The sequence below is a fragment of the Heterocephalus glaber genome, unplaced genomic scaffold (genome assembly GCF_053883595.1).
Source record: "Heterocephalus glaber isolate CG9 unplaced genomic scaffold, H.glaber_assembly_v1.0 deba00001442, whole genome shotgun sequence".
Lineage (NCBI taxonomy): Eukaryota > Metazoa > Chordata > Mammalia > Rodentia > Bathyergidae > Heterocephalus > Heterocephalus glaber.
Window position 1 is genome coordinate 7,245,209 of NW_028258296.1, and position 21,070 is coordinate 7,266,278.

A 21,070-nucleotide genomic window follows, 5' to 3' on the forward strand; every position below is an offset into this window, starting at 1 on the left:
GTCTTTATTATGTTTTATAATATCTAGGCTTTGTAAAGATTGGGAATGGTATCCCAAATAAAACTGGCTTAGCACTACTTGATAGTTTTTGTATCATTAACAGAAACCTTATATATAGTATAAATGACCTAGCACAGTGCCTAGTGCCAAATTAGGACCACATGAATGGCATCCACTCAGGGACCAGGGAATGGAGACGGGGACAAAAGAAACCCTAAGCTAAGAGTCCTAAGGCAGGAACGAAGTCAGGGTCATCGATCGCTATGTTGGTGGCAGCTCCTATAGAATGTGATTCTTGCTAAACTCCAGAAAGATCACTGCATAAACAGGTAGATGTGCTGGACACACTGTGGGGAAGACACACTCGGTCACCACGCTGCGTGAGAAGATGCACACAAACAAAAGTCAGAGGAAAACTGCCTACGTCAGCATGGCAAAAAGCATTTGGCTTAAAGACGTGATTTCTACACACACAAGCAAGAGATGGAAACTATGTGAATGGAAAACAAAACCCTTGAAATGGAAATTGGAACCTGACTGTTGAGATGATTCCTACTGAGACATTAAAGGTACAAGGTCAGGCCGGTGATTTAGTTCAGTGGTTCCAGCGCCTGACCTGCAACCACAAGGTCCCAAGTTTGATCCCCAGTACCAAAAAAAAAAAGGTACAATGAGATCAAGACTCCAATGAGGGCTGTGTAGATTCTTGTATGAGTCTCGTCACCTGTCTGGCTGGAGCCTCTGCTTTCTCTCTCTCTCTCTCTAAGACTCATTTTGAGGCAGCACCTCACTAACTCACTAAGCTGCAAAGGCTGAGCTCAAACTTAGAATTCTTTTTTTTTTTTTTTTTTGGTACTGGGGATCAAACTTGGGTCCTTGCGCTTGCAAGGCAGGCGGAGGAACCACTGAGCTAAATCCTCGGCCCAAAACTTAGAATTCTTCTGCCTCAGTCTCCCAAAGTGCTGAGATTACAGGCGTGCACCCCCAACCTGGCTCGAATCTGCATTCTTTTCTATTCAATTCAATATCCATTTGTAAACCAATCACCAAAAGCTCTGACAGGACTGCTTATTTTTATCATTGTTGCTTTAGTACTGAAAGAATACTTTACAGTACCTTCAGTCCTTGCATAGGCATCTTCCTTCCCCAACAACTTTAAAAGATATAAAAATTGTAGGCTTTTCTCTCAATTTATACACTAATATAACTGTTAATGTACGTGCTACCAGAACATATTATGACTGTGAAAAGTTACTTACTTTAGTCAAATATTTCATTAACTAAATGATGCTTGTTTCTTGTTTACCAACAACCCACCTTCTAATGTAAAATTCTCTCTCCATGCTGATCACTGAATCAGAGAATTTTATTAGCAATATGGTCACTCTTTCATTTTTTATCATAATAAATCTTTGCATTATGAAGTATTTCAGTATTACTGTATCATCGACCTCCTAGGCATAATAACTCATGTGAGGAATGGGGGTCTAAGTTCATTATACTTTTATTTCATCACTGTTTTCACAACTGCTATAATTCTAAGTTAAGTACTTCGGTATTTTTCCTCACCAACTGTACTTTTTCTGAAGGATTTTTTTTTTCTCAGAAGTTTTCAGTGTGTTCTGTAATTTCAGTGTGTTCAGTACAGTGAACTCCATACCTGTAATCTAATAATTTTAGTGCAACGATGGCGTGGACATTGACCCTGGACTCGCTTGGCAGGGTCATGGCCGTCGTGTCAGGAGCAGAGTCATTGTGGGTAGGTCCATCATCTGGCAAAGAAAAGTTACATAAAACCAACATTTAGTCACTTTTACAATTCTCAATATTATACAAAAATAGCGTACATAATTTCTAGATATTATTGGTAAGAATACATTTAAACATATACTTTATCCCCAATAATTAAAGTATCACTCAGGAACATAATTAATAAAAAAAAAGTTCTACAGTATGGCTTCAAAACCTGTAAGGAAATTTATTTACCGATAAGGAAAAATTTTCACAGAAAAACTGTACTAAGAACTAATGACAAGCAATCTTTCCTCTTAAGCAAAGTAATAAAGCAAACAAAGCAAAGTCCTTTAAAGGAAATTGTTAACAAAGGAAAAATACTGCTTCCTTCAAATGTCTACCTCATAATATTCCTATCTTTTCAGTTTAGGATATAATGAAGCTAGCTATCCTCACCCACTTAAAATCTGGCAATATGCATAATCAAGCTTTTGGACATTATAGCTATGAAGATTTTGTTTAAGCATCTGCCAGACTTCAACTGCAGTAGGTGTTTTCTTACATGCACACATACTTACATATTCTCACACTATCAACCATCTCATCAAACACCAGTGACTGTTTAACACTGCCATTGTATGGTGTGTATATAATACACACACACTGAAAAAAATGGCTTTGTGGGTTTTGGCGGAAAAAAGATTTGAACAATCTAAAGAGAAAGTAAAACTATGTATTTTCAACAATGTGGAAAAGATAAAACAATCCCAGAATTCGTGTGTAAGAGCAGAAAACATGGGCCAGGGATTTAGCTCAGTGGCAATGTGCCTGCCTCGCAAGTACGAAGACCTGAGTTCGATCCCCAGTACCAAAAAAAAAAAAAAAAGAGCAGAAGACATGCCAGGAGAAAACAAAACAAAGAAGTGTCAATCATCTTGCTTTAGCCCAACAGGCACTCAATAACACTTTTAAACATTAGTAAGTATATTCCACTTCCATTGAGTTCATCAATCATTCATTAATCAATGACTTAAATATATATAAAATTATAAGTTGATTACAAAAATATCCACTTTGAAAAAAGATATACCAATAATTTTCTATGCAAATACAATATGAATACTTTATTCATAAAAGTAGCATAAGACAAATAATAGAATATCAAATAAAATATCAAGTAAATGGTTTGGTAATTAGAAGTTTCCTAGCAGTTTAATTAAAAAATATGTAATATATTGCCAAAATTATATATGCAGAGAGGCTAATATTAAACCAGCAAACCAAACCCAGCAAGATACTCTTGATTCCAGAGATACTTTTTAACAATCAGCATTAAAGAAAATTTAAAAGGGAGGCTACTGTCTGGGGAGAGAACTGGTGAGAAAGATAAATTTAGTTTTCATTATATATCTTCACATACGGTTTTTGGCTTTATTTTGTTTTGGCTTTTTTGGTCCTGGAGATCAAACTCAGGACCTTGCACTTGCAAGGCAGGCTTGGTGTCTCTGAGCTAAATCCCTGGCCACTTCATATATGGTTTTTAAAAATCATTTCCATTTACTGACTTTTAATTTAAAAATATTATCTATATAATAATTTTAAAATCTCAAATTGAACAGTCCCACTAAATGGCCAATACAATGAATAAAAGTACATCTACACCTCCCAAAGTAGATCTACACCGAAGTACAGATGTACCTCAGTTTATGAAAGCCTTGTTTTCAAACAGAAGCATCTGGCAGAATTTTGTTTTTGTCTGCAAATTGCACCCAGTGACAAACAGGACTGCGACCAACTTTCCCACACAAGCACAAACGTGGCCATCTTTTCCAAAATCACAGAACAGTGCCTGCTTCCACAGCACATATACCAAAATGATAGAACAAATCAAGTTCATGAACTGAGGCACCACTGTATATTATGGTGCAATTTGAGAATAATGGCAACAGAGAGAAGATCCTAAAAGTTTCCAGGGAGAAAAACTTGCTAATTGTGCAAGTGGCTGACAGAAACAGCCAGATGAGGAGACAATCACATAAAGCAGGAGGACAGGGAAGTACTGAAGAAATTCTCCGATTTCCTGGCGAGTTAGGGAGGGCGCAGAGGGTGACCTAGCTGAATGAGTGGCGCCTCATTGGGACACCTTCAGTGTCAATCCATCCCTTTGCAGCCAGCAGACCCTGATTGCTCTGCACGGCCATTACCCCAGTGCCTCGTTTACCTTGTTCCTTGTCCTTACTAGGTTCTGGGAGGTGGGAACTAGTACAAACAGACTGATGAGTCTCAGATGTTTTGGCTGAAAAGGGCGAAGCCATGCAGCAGTCAACAATAAGTTCCAGACCGCACAATGAGTACCAAACAAGTCAGGAGTACAGGGACAGAATCTTCACATAAAAATGTCTGTGGCAAGCCCCAAAGCAGCGCAGTAACACAGTATGACTAGTTTTGGAGTGGATCAGAGAATCTGGCAAGCCCCACCTCTCAAACATAAAATCAAAGGGTTGCAGTCTGTTCCCTTATGTGTTCTGCATTCTATCACATTACCCAGCATGGTAGGAGCTACCATGGCAAGAAGTGGAGAAGATAAACAAATCACAAATCACAAATCACAAAACAGAACGGGTGCAGGCTATTTCTGCAGGAGCTGTTATTTATGGAGGGGAGAGACTGACACAATCTCCAAGGCCAAGTTAAGCAGCCATATCAGAAGGCACGCAGGAACTATAGCTTCTTGTCAGGAACAGAAGTGAAAACAACTCGCTACCTTTTGAACACCCCCATTTCATTTTTAGGATGTGTTAGTGTTTGATTTATTACTGTTTATTAAAATGAAAGGTACTATATGAATGCTTCTTTTCTGAGGCCAGAGGCTGGGGGCCGGGGGTGGGTGGGAATGAGCTGTAGGGAAACTGCATTAGCCAAGCCCGCAGACTACAGCCCTATGAACACAAAGGGTGGCTACAGCAGAAGGGAAAAGCAGGCTGGGTTCTCGGAGCCCTGTGAGCTGGCGCAGCCCGAGGAGACACTGGGGAGGGCTGAGGAATGCAGTGGCTCAGAGTGTCATCCCCAGGGTGAACTTCTGCACCAGGGAACCTGCACCGCAAACTCGGGTTTCCAGGCTCCACCCAAAGGTACCGAATGCAGCACAGTGGCAGTGAGGCCCACAGACTGTTCACCAGGCTCCAGCAAACACAGGAGTCTGGAGAAGCACCATCCTAAGCAAGTTCTCTAGTGAAGCACCAGATGAGGACCATCAATCAGCAACCCTGGGTCTGGTTCTGATGAAGACAGATTTATTCATGGACCCTGCAAGCTGTCACGAGCTTCTGTTCTCTGGCAACCAAGGCACTGGTGTGAGGAACCTGTCTTGGAACAGCATATCCTTGGTCCCATAGTGTAGGTGGTATTTGCCCAAACACTGCTCATCAGTACACAGTCGCAACAAAATTGAAAACATGATACCAAGGTACATAATTTATGCCCAATTTATGGGCAGTTTTATACAGCTGCATTAATAAGTTACTATAAACCTAGCAGGTTTTAACTTATTTTACAATGCTGGGGATGGAACCCAGGGCCTCGCATACTCTAGAGGAAGGAGTCCTCTACCACAGAGCTACAGTGCCAGACCAATGTAGTAGTTTAAAAAGAACACAGAAATGTAAGACATAGGAACTTCTCTCAGGGTAGAGACCCAACACTGAGTGGTCCCTGCTGACCGGATCTGGCCACTTAACCCAAGAACCCCAAAAGGAAGAGTGATGGTGAAGTAGGAAAGGGTCTACTCAGTGCAGCCACTTGGGGAAGACAGGGGACTGAGCTCCTCACCTGTCGTCTGTTTCAGTTACTCAGGCCCAGTGGGAGGTGAGTGCCTTTAGCAAAAGCAGCTTCTCGGACCCTGTTGTCTTAGGAGCTCACCGTGTAGCAGGTCAGAGCTCTAAAACAGGTCTCCCTGGGTTAAAATTGAAGTTTTTGTGGGTCTGCACTTGCTTTTGTAGGGAAGAACATTTCCTTCCCTCTCTAACTTCTAGAAGCCACACACATTCCTGGGTCCACTGCTTTCTTCCCCCACTGACAAAACCAGCACCGGAGTTCTTCCTGCATTTAATCATCCAGTCTGCTCTCCTGCATCTCAGGGCTATTTTTAAGAATCCTTGTCATCACGCTGGGTTAACTCATTTAATCCATAATAATATCCTCACTGTCCAGTCAACTGATCAGCCGGGCATGGGGGCGTATGGCTGTAATCCTAGCACTGCTATTTTCCTAGGCAACTGATTTTGCCTGGAGAAAAATAAGTAAGTACACAGGAGTCAGAGCCACTGAAAGTCTGTGACAACCAATATGAATGTGCAGTACTATCCAGATGAGTCCAGGACATTGTAGGGCAATGTCACAACTGCCACCTCATGAATTCTGATCCTCAAAGATAAACCATCCAAGAAGGTATTATATTCGTATTACAGATAGACATGTGCAGGTTCAAGTAACAACACATCTAAAAATAACAACAAAGGCTATCATCTGTGGACAAAAATACTCTAGATTTAGCAAAAGATCAAATTTGAAAATAATAATTATAATGTCAGAGCTATTATTTGTCAGGCAGCAAGGAATTGAAAATTAACTTTTCCTAATGGAGAATAAATAACAGTCATTACAGAAAGTTTATATAAACCTCACATAAACTACTGGGCCTCTGCTAGACACTGGAGAGATTATAAATCAGTAACCACCAAAACTTAATAGCTTTTAAAAAGAACAAAATGTCTTTTAGATATCAGAGTTTGAAGTATTTGTGGAAAGCGTTTCTGTATTTGAAGCAGCACAGACCAGGGCCTCGTAGTGACTTTTAAAACTCTCAGATCCTCAAGTAGGGTCCCCTCATTTCACTTTCAAGTTTTTACCTCACTCTATCAAAATCTCTTGAATCAAATGACTGGCACTATCTTCAGTCTTAACCAATTCCATGGCTACCTCTGAAACTGAGACATGAGTATTTAAGAAGCAGGGGAGAAGCTGGGCGTGGTGCCGCACACCTGTAATTCCAGAACTCTGGAGGCTGAGGCAGGAGGATTGCCATGAGTTCAGGGCAGCCTGGGTGACACAGTGAGTTCAAGACCAGCCTGAACTATATAGTGAGAGCCTGTCTCAAAAAAAAAAAAAAAAAAATTTAAAAAGTAGCAATGAAGTGGCTCAACTTGTTCTTCAAAGAGCTCTAGAAAACTTAAAAGACAATTCCAATTCTACTCAATGTTTAAAAGACGTGGACTCTATTATGCCCAAATTCTGATTCTACTACGTTAAAAGTCTGGCCTAGGCACTTCATTTTTAAAAGTTCCACAAGTGATTCTTACATCGCTCTGCAGATGCACATAGCCTGGGTTAGCTTTTCATCACTGTGACTAAGCACTGAGATGACTCGCAAGGAGGCAGGGCATGCACTGACTCATGGTTTCAGAAGTTTCAGCCCATGGCCACTTGGCCCTGCTGCTTTGGACTCATCGTAGCACAGGACATTCCCTGCACATGCACGTGGCCGAAGTGGTCTGCTCACCTCATGGAGGCCAGGAAGGAAGGAAAGAGAGGGTTCTAGAGTCACAGTGTCTCCCCCTAGGGCCCAGCCCCAGGGACCTGACTCCCCCAGAGAGGTGACACGTCTACAAGGTCCCACAGCCTCCTCAGAGCAGGCCAGGCGGGGAACAAGCCTTGCCACAGGGCCTGTGGGGGACAGTTCACATCCCAGCCACAGCACACGCTGATCCTTCACTGAGCAGCTTCTTCACTGCAAGTTTATTTCTTAGAAGTAGGGTTCTGCTTTGATGAGGAAGAGTCTCAGTCCTCTACTTGTATGTATGTACAAAGCCGAGGTCTGTCTGAAATTAGATTATGCATAAACATAATCGTTCATCATATGATTATGGCCATTATACAATCTTAGCCAGGGGCTGGGGATTTAGCTCAGTGGTTCTGCCACCTGCCTTGCAAACGCAAGGTCCCAAGTTCGATCCCCGGTACCAAAATAAATGAATGAATGAATGAATGAATAAATAAATAAAACCTTAGCCAATGCATGCTTTGAAAAATTCAACTTAATTATCTTGAAGTCCAAAGAACCCAGGCTATATTTTAAGTGTGCATACCTGTACAAACTAGTGTGAGAAGAAAGAGTGGTAAAATGTCAGTAAAATGAACAATCAGGCAGAGGAGATCAACAACCTGAAAGATTATAAACAAAAAGTCACATTCTCTCAGGCTTTGAGCACTGGTACATTTCTCTTCTGTTATTTTTTAAAGCTGGTGAACTAATTTTTTTTAATCTCAACTTCTTACAGAGAGAAAGCTAGTCTTTTTGTACATTTGGCTTTTGATTGGTTTTCCTTTGGTTTGCTGTCCTATTTGAAATAAACTTTCCCCACTCCAAATATATATAGCAGAACAAAGGAGAAAGCGAAAAAGAATAAGAGATAACATCACGGGCTGAAAGATGAAAGGGTTACAAAAATCAGGCGTACAGACACACAGAGAGAAATTCTCAGTAAGACAGTTTGCTGACATTTGGTCAGTGGGGTTTAAATTATTGTGTCCTTTGGTAGACGCTGGCTTCCCCCAATTTTTGTTCTCTAGGTAGAGTATTATTTCTCAGAGGGAGCAGGGAGGACGGGCGGGGAGAGGAAGTAAAATGCTTGCCACATGATGCTATGTGTACTGAGTGCCCAGGATGACTGCAGCGATTATGTATCGAAAGCATAGACCGACTGGGGAGGAATATTTCCCAGAGACCATCCTATGACAGGACAACATGAGAGGCTCTGCTAGCTCGCTTCCCAGAAAAACTGGTGAAATCTGTAAAAGGACACCAGAGGCAGGAGCAACAACACACCATTTAATGCCTCTGGACAAGATGTAAGAGCAAACCGCAAATGAAGACACATTTGTAAAAGGAAATCCACGCAAATTCAACGGGATGACTCTGGCATTCAAACTAAGCCCACTCCATCCTCCCCTCTCCGAGCTCAGAGAGGCAGAGATTCCTGCTTCAGATGGCTACGGCCAAGAACACAGGATTTCCTTACCCTGCTGCTCCCAGCCCATGGCTTTCCTCCCGGAAGGAAGCGGTTCTCACCCTGCCCCCAGCTGGCTTCTGCTGAGTCTAAATCCACGGGGCCAGGGTATGGAGGTGAGGGCTCCTTTCTTCCACCCAATTCCCTTTCCCCCTCACTTCCTGCTGTGGTTCAAGAGCTCAGGCCACTGCCCACTGCCCACTGCCTCCAGGGAGTGCTCAGCTCCTAGCCACTGCCCCATGTCCACTCCACGGCCCCAGAGATTACGGCTGGGGGAAAGAGGCTATGGAACTGCTCCTAATCTCATCCCACAAGAAATGACTTCTTTTTCAACAAAGGGGGAGCTCTCAAAAGCAGTGGAGGTTGTGGAAAAGAGCAAGAAAGAAGAGATTCAGGTGCCCACATGCACAAGCAGCTCACAGGAGAGAAGCAGGAATAGGGCAGGCCCTGCTGTTTGTGCGGCTGCACTCTGGCGTCAGCAGCTGAGCAGTTTAGTTATTAGGAGTGGCAGTCAAGAGAGGCCCAACAATAGGGTTGGATAAAAGAAAAGAAAACTAGTAAAATACTTCAAAGATTCTTCTAAAAAACAGAAGAGGAGGGAATATTTCCCAACTCTCAATATTTTATGAGATAAATATTTTATGATACCTAAATCAGACAAAAATATATGCAGAAAATAAAATAACAGGTTAATAACCCTTATGCATACAGACATAAAAATCCTCAATAAAATAGCAGTAAAACAATCTCTTTTTACATGTAACATATAAAAAGAATTAAATGGACAGGACAAAGATGGCAGAGAAGAAGCCAGGAGCAAATCATAGCTTCTCTGGGACCTGGCACCAAGACAACTGGAAAACTACTACTGAGCAAGGACAAAGAGAAGAGCTTCAGGAATCAAGAGCTGACAGGAAAGATAAGAATCATGAAGAAACAGAAGACAAAGCACAGGAAAGAACCAAGCAGTCTGGAACATAATCCTGGCCCCCAGGGAGAGGGGGACCTGTCCCTAGCGGTACAAGGGAAGCCTGGAGGACAGCACCCTAGTGACCAACACCACACCCAGCAGTCCTAGCCCTGGGGAAAGCCCTAGTCACGGTACAGTGCAAAGGCAGTTTGGGGTGGGTATTCGAAAGTAACTCTCCCCTCAGCAGACTAGCTAAGAGAGGAAGTCCCCGGAGGCACTGGGGATGGGGTTTCTTGTTTAGGACTGAGCTGCTCCAGGAATGAGAAGCCCGCAGTCGCTGGTGGAGAGGCCTGGAGGGAAGAGGGCTAGTCACAGACCCCCTCAGACGCTTGAGCAGAGGGACCTCGGCCAGTGCTCCACGGTGAAGAACCTGCCGTCCTGAGCGGTTTTCTGAAGGGCTGAAGACCAACACACTGCTTGGCTCCCCAGCCCTCTGCTTCCAGCACAGAACTCAGTGATCTGTTTGCTTTCTCCGCCCGCCAACTCGCTCAAGGATTTGCCTCAGATTTCTGGAGAAAATAACATTCTATCCATGGATTTCCTCACTCATCTTGGGGTAATGGTTGCTTAACAGAAATGCTTATACATAAGTGTAATTTGCATGAAGTTCACCCTGGCTTTTTGGGTCAATAAAAGTTTCGTATTCTGATGTGACATCTGATTTGTGTCAGAGTAATCGACTGTTGTCTGGAGGGGAAAGCCTATCTGCAAAAGAAAGAAACTCTCATTGGTAGGACATCAGTCTCAGAAAATTATTTTAATAATTTTTGGAATGCAAAGGTACAAAACAAAAATTGTAGAAGAATGCAGTTATGCTACTCCTTTAACTTGTGCTGACTGGCAATTCAGCCTGTGCGAAACCCAGAGTTATAACCTCAACTGGCAGGTACTGCATCAGCCACTAAGTTTTGGAGCAGTTTCCCATACAGGATATACTGGTATAACTAATTATTTTTTTCATGCTGTAGTCTATCTCTAGTTTACTGTGACAGATATGAAATGAAAACTAGGATTTATCACACTTTTAGTGATATATTAAAATTTAGTAAGTAATGATTAAAAATAAATACATTTATGTTATTTTCACTTTGGGTATAAGTTCATGCTAAGTAATCCTATCTTAAAAATGTCTCTTTTCTTAATTTTTGTCAGAACTTAGGGAAGCCATGCATGGACAATAGATACTTAATATGGACATACTTACAGGCCAAGTGAATCCATATATTATATCCTGAAAGTAAAGTTCTGCTTCTTTTTCAAAGTTGAAGGACTAGGTACTTATTGAAGCTTTGTTATGCTATTTTATAACTGGTAGATTTTAACACAAATCTAAGAGATTGAAGACAGAACATTATCATTATGAGTTTAAGGATTTTTTAAAATAACTTCAGGATTCATATGGCTTGTATAGATACAGATTTAGAGTCATAAATGCCAGGGATTATTTCTTCTAAATATTCACATCCACACTACATTGAAATTTAGGCAGCTAACACTTTATCGTCCTTCACCTATTTTTCAAAATACAGCAGAAAACAGAAAAAGTACCTTTGATTTTGCTTCGCAGGTATTTTAGGACTTCTTGAGTTCCTTTCTGAAAGGGCAGAGACCAAGACACACAGTCACCAAGGACACACATCACAGTTCCACAGATCAGCGTCCACATTTGAATTTCAATTTAAGAAGAAAGAGCGGAATTCTCAACATCCTTACATTTATAATTTCTCTTCGGATGGTTCTCAAAGGATTTCCTTCTAGTGCCAGGAATTTCAAAGGAAGGTTTCCCAATGAACAGGGCAGACTGTAAAAGATTAAATTGATTTCAATGAAAACATTAAGTATAAGGATAACCTAACCACATAACTGACTAAAAATAACAACATATGCCTCACAATATATCACATAATAGTTTCAAAGGAGCCCCGAGTAACAGGCCTAAACTATTTTCCCTAAAGATAAATGCTGAACACACAAAAGAAAAGCCACACATAGTTCTGAAGTTGTCACGTGGAAATTGCAAAAATAGAAAGTGATCAATAAACATTTGCTAAATTCTATCCAGTGCTCAAAAGTAAATGTTAAAAATGTAAGTATTAATACATCAGTATCTCAAGACAACCATTTTCACTGATAATTTTGATTTTGCACTTCAAGCAAGCAAATATAATTCTTTTTAAATGAAAAACATGACAAAGGGGCCGGGGATTTAGCTCAGTGGTTTCGCCGCCTGCAGCGCAAGCGCAAGGACCCAAGTTCAATCCCCGGTACCAAAAAAAAAAAAAGAAAAAAGAAAAACATGACAAAAAGAAAAAATATTTTTCTACCATCCAGATGTTTTCATTCGATAAGGAGATGCAATGCCAAGCTTACTAAGCTTCTATGAAATAGTAGGTGATAGCGTACAGATAGCAGGATTGTTTTTTAAGCTTTTTAACTGAACAAATGAAAATGACATATACACAATTAACCAAAATGTAGTAAGTAATAAATATCTTACATTGCTGATGAGAATATAATACAGTGCAGCCACTTTGGATAGCGTAACCTTGTATTAAACACACACCTACCCTACAACCAAGCAATCCCACACCTATATATTTAACCTAAAGAAATAAAAGACAATGTCCACACTGACACTTGCACAGAAATGTTCCCAACAGCAAAAAAATCATAGATGACTCAAACGTCCATCAGCTAAGTAGTGAAGAGATGAATAAGTTGTTGTGTACCTCACAATGGAATAATATTCAGCAATGAAAACAAGTGAACTACTGATACAAATAACCATATAAATGAATCACAAAAATCTCATGCTGCATGAAAGAAGCCATATGCAAAAACTACCCAGCATGTGATGTCATTTATGGGACATTCTAAAGGCAGAACAGGATGGAGCACATCAGTGGGTAGCAGATGTTAGCAGTACATAAAGAGAACTGACTACAGAAGGAATAAGCGAATTTTGGGGAAGACAGAAATGTTCTACATGACAGCAGCAACGATTACACAGATGTATAGGAGATGTTATCAAAAAATACAGTCAATGTCTAAATTTTTAAAAACTTATTATAGTAAAAAACACAGTGCAATGAACGCTCTCAAAATGCTCCCAGTGTCCTTACCACTCCCTGAAGCGAAGTCCTCTCCCATGAGTTTCATGTGTTCAGCTGTGCTGCATGGCTGCCTCAATGTCCTCACCTGATTCAAAGCATTTATCTTTCATAGTCAATTGGACTATGGGGATGAGGACAGACTGTTATTTACATTATTTGATACTTACAACCCTGCCTTTCTGTTGGATGTTACTCTTCAGCAACATTTACTATACTTTGTCATCATGCCCCTGAAAGACATTCACAGAAGGTCTTTCAAAATTACTTTCAGAAAGAAAACTGGGGTATGTGCATTCAAAGCAAGGGGGAGTATTTTGAGGGGAATTAGAGAAAGTGCAATGTGTCTTTTTTTGTTTTTTAGTACCAGGGACTGGACTCGGGACCTTGAGCTTGCACGGCAGGCGCCAGAACCTCTGAGCTAAATCCCCGGCCCTGCAATGTGTCTTTTAATGTAATACAATTTTATAACTTAAACATTCACTGTATATTTCAATCACAACTGACACATTTGTCAAGTCATGAAATTGTATGCCTAAACTGGTGAATTTTAGAATGCATAAACAATGAATCTCATATAAAAACATATATGACAAGACAAATGCTAAACAAGTTATGATGGTGTGAAAGTAGAGCTAGAAACTAGGAGATGGAAAAGTTAAGAAAGGAAAAGCAAAACGTGGGTTTGCACTTAAAAAGAATGGGCTGTTCTTGGGTAGTAAGGCAGGTAAAGGGCTTCCTAGGACAAAGGGATGGGGGGGGGTTTCTAGAATCTCATTGTGAGTGATTATAAAGTATCAGTGCCTCAAAATCTATATTTTTCCCCTACCACTTCTTAAATGATTATAATACATAGCCATATTTGAGAAACATTGCTATGGCCTTGGAAAACCATCAAACCTTTGAAGCAGAATGATCTATTTTTTTTAATAGAAACTATTCTATTAGCAGTGTGAGGAACCAATACTTTATTCAGAAAAAAATCTGGAGCAATACAAAATAAATTATCATTAATATCTCAGAATTATTTATAGAAAGGGAAAACAACTATAATATTTACTAAATAGCATTATATCCTAGTGCCTTTTTCTCCAAAGCTCTGGAGAAAAGGGGTGTGTGTGTGTGTGTGTGTGTTATCTATAACAATTACTGATTTTTTTTCTTCAATACCTGCTTTACATTGTTTCATGGAGTAGATCTGATGAAACAGCTATGGAGAGAAATTTATATGTCAATCCTTACAAGGGACATATGTTGATTCTGTCCTATATGAATGAAAAGCTAATCACTATCCACAGAAATCTGCTCCCCTGTGGTCAAACAGGCCTGGTGGTGCACACCTGTACTAATTCCAGCACTCCGGAGGCTGAGGCAAGAGGATTGCCAAGAGTTCAAGGCCAGTGTGAGCTACACAGTAAGTTCCAGGCCACCCTAAACTGCACAGCGAGAACCCATCACAAAACAAACAAAAATAATATAAACAAATCATGGTCAAGCTGTACCATATGCCATATGCGCACTGAGGAAAAAAAATCTTTTTTTTTTTTGGTACCAGGGATCGAACTTGGGTCCTTGCACTTAGGCAGCAGGCGGCGAAACCACTGAGCTAAATCCCCGGCCCCAAAAATCTTATTTTTAAAAATATTTATTAAAATACACACATAAAAGAAAATCTAACTTGGCGAATTTTTCTTCTTCTGTAAATTGCACCCTATCTTTCTAGCATCTAAGCGCAAAACCTTAGACATCTAATTGGTGCGTAATCCTGGGTAAGATTCTCAGTTTTTGCATGTAAAAAATAATTCCCTCTCTTAAGTACTGGGGTTCTTTAACTTTTTATGGTTCTTTGCTTACTACTCTGTTCCTCTCCATCTCCAATCAGCTCATAAATACAGCTTCTCCAATTCAGCCTCTCACATCCGCCCTCCTCTTTCATTCCCTTGCCATTGGTCTCACAGCTCAGGTCCTCGGCACATCAGAGAGAAACCTACACAACAGTCAACATGGTGAACTGCACACGGCACATGCTCCTTAGTGACAAGTGTATGAGATTAAACTAATAGAATCTGATTCAGATTTCCTGCCCACAAAACCACTCCTAGTCAATGTGTCCTACCAACCACCATCAATTTGTTGTTCTGAATATTATAAGCAAATTGGTTCTGTCACAGTCTTCTTTCAGTCGCTCGTAAGTAATGAAAATGATTATTCTAGGGCCTCTTCCACATGGGCTCAATTTCGTTTTCAAGCCCTAAATACTCACAACCTCCCTCCTTACCCAGAAGCTGCCTTTGGACTATTTCCTCCTGCTGAGTGGATCCTTCTTGAGGAAGATCTTACTCATTCTTTAAAGACCACAGGGTGGGCTGCAGGGACGCCCGACCCTCACAGTGAATGCTCTAGGTAACGGACTGCTTCACCCTAATAATCCCAGTCCTCAAGATCATCCTCAAACACTACTTCCATGAATCTGCTCCAATTCCTCTCAGTAAATTGTAAATCCTTTGCTTTCCTCAAAACATTTTATATTTCTCTTATGGCTTTATATTTATTTCACAAATTCAACAAATATTCATCAAGCACTTTCTACCTGCAGAGGCACCATCTAGGAGTTAGAGATAAAGCAGTCAATTAAAAAGACAAAAATTCTGCCTTCTTATGGTTCAGTTCTACTCAGTTACAGTTACTTGTAAATACATCTGCTTTTATTAGCATATTAAGCTGGCTACCAAGCACAAAAGTCTATTAATATTTCTTTGCATATAATACCTGATTAAAAAATATGTAGTGAATTCCATGTTAAAAAGAGAATTCATGATTTTTACAAATATTTTAACTAACAAATTATATTCAAATTACAGGCATGATTTCTATTCCTTTGATCTTTAAACTTACCTACTGATATCATTGTTGCTTAGGTCAAGCCTTTCCAAAGACTGTAGTAGTGTAATTTCATCTGGAACAGATTTTAACTTGTTATCCCTCAGGTCTAGCACAAGGATAGAACTCAGATGCTTAAGATGTTCTGCCCCTAACATTTCAATCTGGTTTTCACCTACATGCAATTCCTACAAAACCAAAGATCAGTTATGTGTATTTCCTTCAATTTTACAGTAGATAATGAAAATAAAATTGTGGGCACTCTTAATTTGAAACCATTGAAACATACATCAGAAAAACGCAACATTCTCATTATTAATATGTTTATATTTTCAATTACATTTAAGCAATCTTACAGCTAAAGAAAAATGGCAAAAAAGAACACTTTCAAGAATTTTCTCACAATTTAAAAAAAACTAAGGTTGAGTCTGGCAGAAGCATCAAGTGTACAAAACCAAAGCAGAGAAACGATTTAGTCCTTACATATAGGATTGAGACCATCACTCTAAAAACTACACTGATGAAAAATTAGTTTTAAAACAATCATATAAGTTCAAAGAAATTATACTATAGCCAGCTTGTTATTTAATATTGTCATTAACGGTTATTATATAACTGATTTCTCATGAGCAAAATCTATAATTAGATGAAAAATTAATCATAGTAAATGAAAGTTTTTCCAGTATGTTTTAAATCACTATCACCATTCAATTTAGAAAAAGATAACATTGAACAGTCATACATAAAAATATATACAAAGAAAACTAAAGGATGCCACATGTAAAAGACAATATTATTGCTATAGAGTTAAAACCAAAAGAAAGTAATTTTAAACAGATCTGATTATGATGAGGTAAATGTAAGAAGTGGTAACTTAAGAGAATTAGGTACACATAAATTATCAAATGAAATGGTAAATCTCTACTTTTTAAGTTAATTATATCTTTTCACAAAATGTTTCCTAACAGTATCATTATTGTCAGTAATCATATTGACATTCTGAAAAATTTAACACAGGGAAAACATAGTACTTAAAAGTAATACATAAGCCCAATGTAAAACAAGATTAGCAAGATTTCTTTATAAATTAATTTGCATAACTTTTGGAAAAAACAGTTATTGAACAATCAACTAAATAGTACCTTCAATAGTCTACAAGAAAGAAATTCTGGTAGAAAACGTAATTTATTCCTTCGCAAATAAAGCAATTCTAGAGATTCCATGCCAGCGAATTCAGGAGGTATAGTTTCCAGGAGATTTGAATTGCAATCCAAATGCTTTAACTCTGCAATACATATTCAGGAAAAATCATAACTACTTTTTTTTTTTTTGGTACCAGGGATCAAACTCAGGTCCTTGCGCTTTCGAGGCAGGTGGCGGAACCACTGAGCTAAATTCCTGGCCCTCAAAACTACTTTTTAAAATAACGGTACAAGCCATCTTACAGTTAAAAAGAAAAGTTATTTAGAATTCAGTTAAAGTACTCTAAAATAAATTATATACTATTACTTCACTCAATCATTATGTACCTTTAAAAAGAAAAAGCTTACAGTAATGACATTATAAACATGCGTGCACATTTGCTGAATGAACATGTCCAGTGACTCTCTAGCTACGGTCATAGTGAGTTGGACATATCTTTATTTTTTGGCAAGCTGACTTCTTGCCAAAGTCATGGATTTTTCTGTATTCATTCCCTGCCTTCCACCCATCCGCACTGCCTCCCTCTCACTCCCCCGCCTCCCTTTCTTCCTTTGTCTTCCTTGTTTTAATTACATGCTTTTCCTAACCTAACACTCCTAATAAGAGTACCTACTACAGTTCAAGAAAATTTCCTTAATTACAGGATCTCTGACTCCTGTATCTCTCTTTTTTAAAGGCAGAACAGAAAACAAAACTGGAGGAAGGCAAAGGTCTTCTTTCCCAGGATTTTAATAAGTAGTTTTCTACCTAATGGACACTGTAGATTCATTTATCAAGGCCTCTGGATTCTCCAAACATTCGCTCTCAACCCTCCCGCTGAGCTGCACACATAATATGTGTTTGGCAACTTATTTTCCTGTACTTTGAGCCTGGCAATTTTAACATAATCCAAGACTACATCAGTAGATTGCTTTTCTTTGAGTATATGAAGCTAACTGCTTTGCAAAACAAATGCAGAACTATTTTCAACTACGAGTAGTCATTTATGTTTTACTTAACTAGAACAGCAAAAAAGAAGCCACTATCAGATGTGCCTGAACCAAGGAAATTCTATACACTGGAGACCCTAGTTTCACCAACACTTGTATCCAGGAGCACTGACTAAGAGGAAACAAGTGCTGTGTGGTGCAGCAGAGCAGAGGACGGAGTAGGAAGATACAAGCCCTCGCTCTACAGGTCCAAAATAACTTAGAAGCCTGTGCTTCGGAATCTTTAAAATGTTTAAAAAGAAAAAATACTTCTCGCATCTACCTTACAGCACTGTTGTGACTGATGCGGTGTAAAATGATATTCCGAAAAGTATTCTGGACTTACACAGTGCCACACAATTGTAAGATGTTGTTCTTGGAATCAGTTCATTAATAGGAAAGTAATAACTAAGTGTACTTATGGTAGACTACAGATACCACACAGATACCATACAGATGCCTGAGGGACAGAAAGCCTCTGATCATGAATTAGACAGAATATTAGGGAGGTTCCTGTAAACTCAGTATTTACCTACTGATCTTTCTTTGTTTTCTTTGTTTTGTGTGTGCATGTGCGTGCGTGTGACTGGGGACTGAAGCCAGGGCCCTTACATATGCTGGACAGGTGCTATGTCACTAAGCTACAATCCCAGCCCTTTCTTATTTTTTATTTTGAGGTAAGGTCTTGGTGTTTTGCCCAGGCTGGTCTCAAACGTGTGCTTCTCCTGCATGGGACACCTGAGTAGCTGGGGTTACCGGCATGCACCACCACACCTGGCTGTACTGATTTTTTTCAATAATGTTCCTATCTCTAAAGATATTTTCAACAAATTTATAAAGAAAACTAAATATGTTCCTTATATCTTTATGCAAGATAGCCATTTTATGTTTGTCTCTTTATTGTAAATGACAAATAATGATTAATTTTAAGTAAAATAGTGGATCTTTACAACTTATCTCAAAATTATCTGCAATCAATTGTAAAACAATCATTCCTATGACTTGACTCACAAAACCAATGTTTACAAAAATGAAGAGGATATATGTGTAATTAGCAAAAAAAAGACTTCAGTGGTAAATAGTGTATGGATAACACACAGGTAGCCATCAATCAAGAAATAATGAGGGGCCGGGGATTTAGCTCAGTGGTGCCACCACCTGCCTTGCAAGTGCAAGGTCCCAAGTTCAATCCCCAGTACCAAAAAAAAGAATGTTTCTACTTTAAACAAACAAAAAAATATTTTGGACTCTTAATTAGGAATCTTAAGACGATGAAGAATACTTACTAAAATGGTACCTTGATTTTTAGATCCCTTAATATTAGTGCTCAAAAGAACAAGAAAAAAAAGAACAGAAAGAAAAAAAGAAGAAAATAAGAACAAACCCCCAAATATCAGTTCTCCAACATATAAATACAATAGGACAATGGTAAACTTTAATAGAAACACAAAATTTTGAGCTTTCATTTTAAAACAAAAGGACTAACAACCTGGGCCTTCAGCCAAAGCAAGATCATCTTCGGATGCTATTACCTGTGGCTAGAGCTGTAATTGCTATGCCCAGATATCACAGGTGCACTCACCTACAAGACAAGAATTCTCTCCAAGAATGAGACATAGCATAGCTGAAAATTTACCGACATCTCAGATACAGAATTTTACTACAATTCAGAGTCAGATTTTCTTCTTTCTTTTTAACAGTCGGTGGTAACTACTTGTGCAACTGTCAGACAATAATGGCCTGTACAGCTAGGGTCTACCATCCTGCTTGGGAGGAGAAAATCTGACTATTTACTGTTCCATAAAAATATATTTTTGTCTGTAATTGTATTAATATTTTTGTAAAGGCAACGTGTATCAACTTCAAAGTCATGCAATTTTTAAAATATAGACGATTTACTTTTCATTCTACTTATTTCCGCTGGCAAATTCTTCAGTTGGTTACTGGAAAGATTGAGCCGCATCAGACTGGACAGAGAAGAAAAGCTACCAGGAACAGCGGTGAGAAGATTGTTCGAAAGATCCTTTGAAAAGAAAGACAGAATGTATGAATAAGTGAGAAAACAGAAAAATGAGTAAATATCCTTAAAGGGGAATTCAGAATTTTGAGAGACTGCAACATAAAAAGGACTATTTCAGAGGTGATGGACTTTCTGACCTTCATCACTGAAAATTTCACAAAATTCATTCTGATATTCTTTTGAAATCTACAGGCCTACTATGTGTCTGTTTATCAATGTAGAAGACAGAGTAGAATGAGTTCTTACTTCAAAAATATTAAAATAAAATTAATGAGATTCCATAATAATTCACTTTAATCCAATTACTATTAATGTAACTTATGTAGTGTTAATTAAAGCTATTATATGGTGCATCATGTTTGCAATGCACAGATCTACTGATCTGTCTAATACTTGCTGAGTACCAATATAGGCACATTATTAGTAAACTATCACATGAGATAAAAAACATCTTTTCAACAAAAAAAATTGCTGAAAGAAAGAAAAATAAAAGCTCAAAAAGTGACCACTTCAAATTTGAGGAAAAAAATACTGTCTCTTGGTTCTGCTGACCTCCGTAAGTCTGCTTTGACCCATGCCGGAAGTCTTCGCTCTACTTTCCATTCATTCAGCTTTGCTTAATTAACATTTATACCCCATGATTCTTAAGTCTTCATGTTTCTTTTTTCTTAAAACAAGGTTCTAAATCAGGTAATTCTTGCAACACTGAGGGAAAGTGTTCCACTAGCTATCAACAATGGCAACAATGAGCAAGAAAAAACGACCTCCAGCAATTCTTAACAACTGCTCTGTTACTCAGTAAATTGAGAAGAAAAAAAAAAGATAAAAATGCTGGATCAGTTCATTTAAAAAATCACAGTATTGGGGGCCGGGGATTTAGCTCAGTGGTTTCGCCGCCTGCTGCGCAAGCGCAAGGACCTGAGTTCGATCCCCAGTACCAAAACCAAAAATAAAAACAAAATCACACTATTGTTACAATCATAACAATATATTATAATCTACAATTCCAATACTATAAAAAGACTGCTAACAAATCAATATTTTATAATATCAAAAGTCTTGAACACTACATAGGACAGTATCCTGGAACAATAGAGGACACTAGTGTGAAACACAGGAAA

General features: G+C 38.9%; 1 protein-coding gene across 2 annotated transcripts in view; it reads right to left on the reverse strand.

The window, feature by feature from the left end:
- Positions 1-21,070, reverse strand: part of Lrrc40 (leucine rich repeat containing 40) — a 48,413-nt gene that overhangs the window by 16,966 nt on the left and 10,377 nt on the right. Inside the window, exons 5-10 of one of the 2 annotated variants that reach the window (XM_004841463.3) lie at positions 19,829-19,952; positions 16,901-17,043; positions 15,774-15,946; positions 11,482-11,569; positions 11,317-11,362; positions 1,661-1,772 (exon numbers count right to left, since the gene is read on the reverse strand). In XM_004841463.3, coding sequence (XP_004841520.1) covers positions 1,661-1,772; positions 11,317-11,362; positions 11,482-11,569; positions 15,774-15,946; positions 16,901-17,043; positions 19,829-19,952 — 686 coding nt within the window. The remainder of the gene's footprint in view (positions 1-1,660; positions 1,773-11,316; positions 11,363-11,481; positions 11,570-15,773; positions 15,947-16,900; positions 17,044-19,828; positions 19,953-21,070) is intronic. The other variant, XM_004841464.3, reaches the window with a different exon arrangement.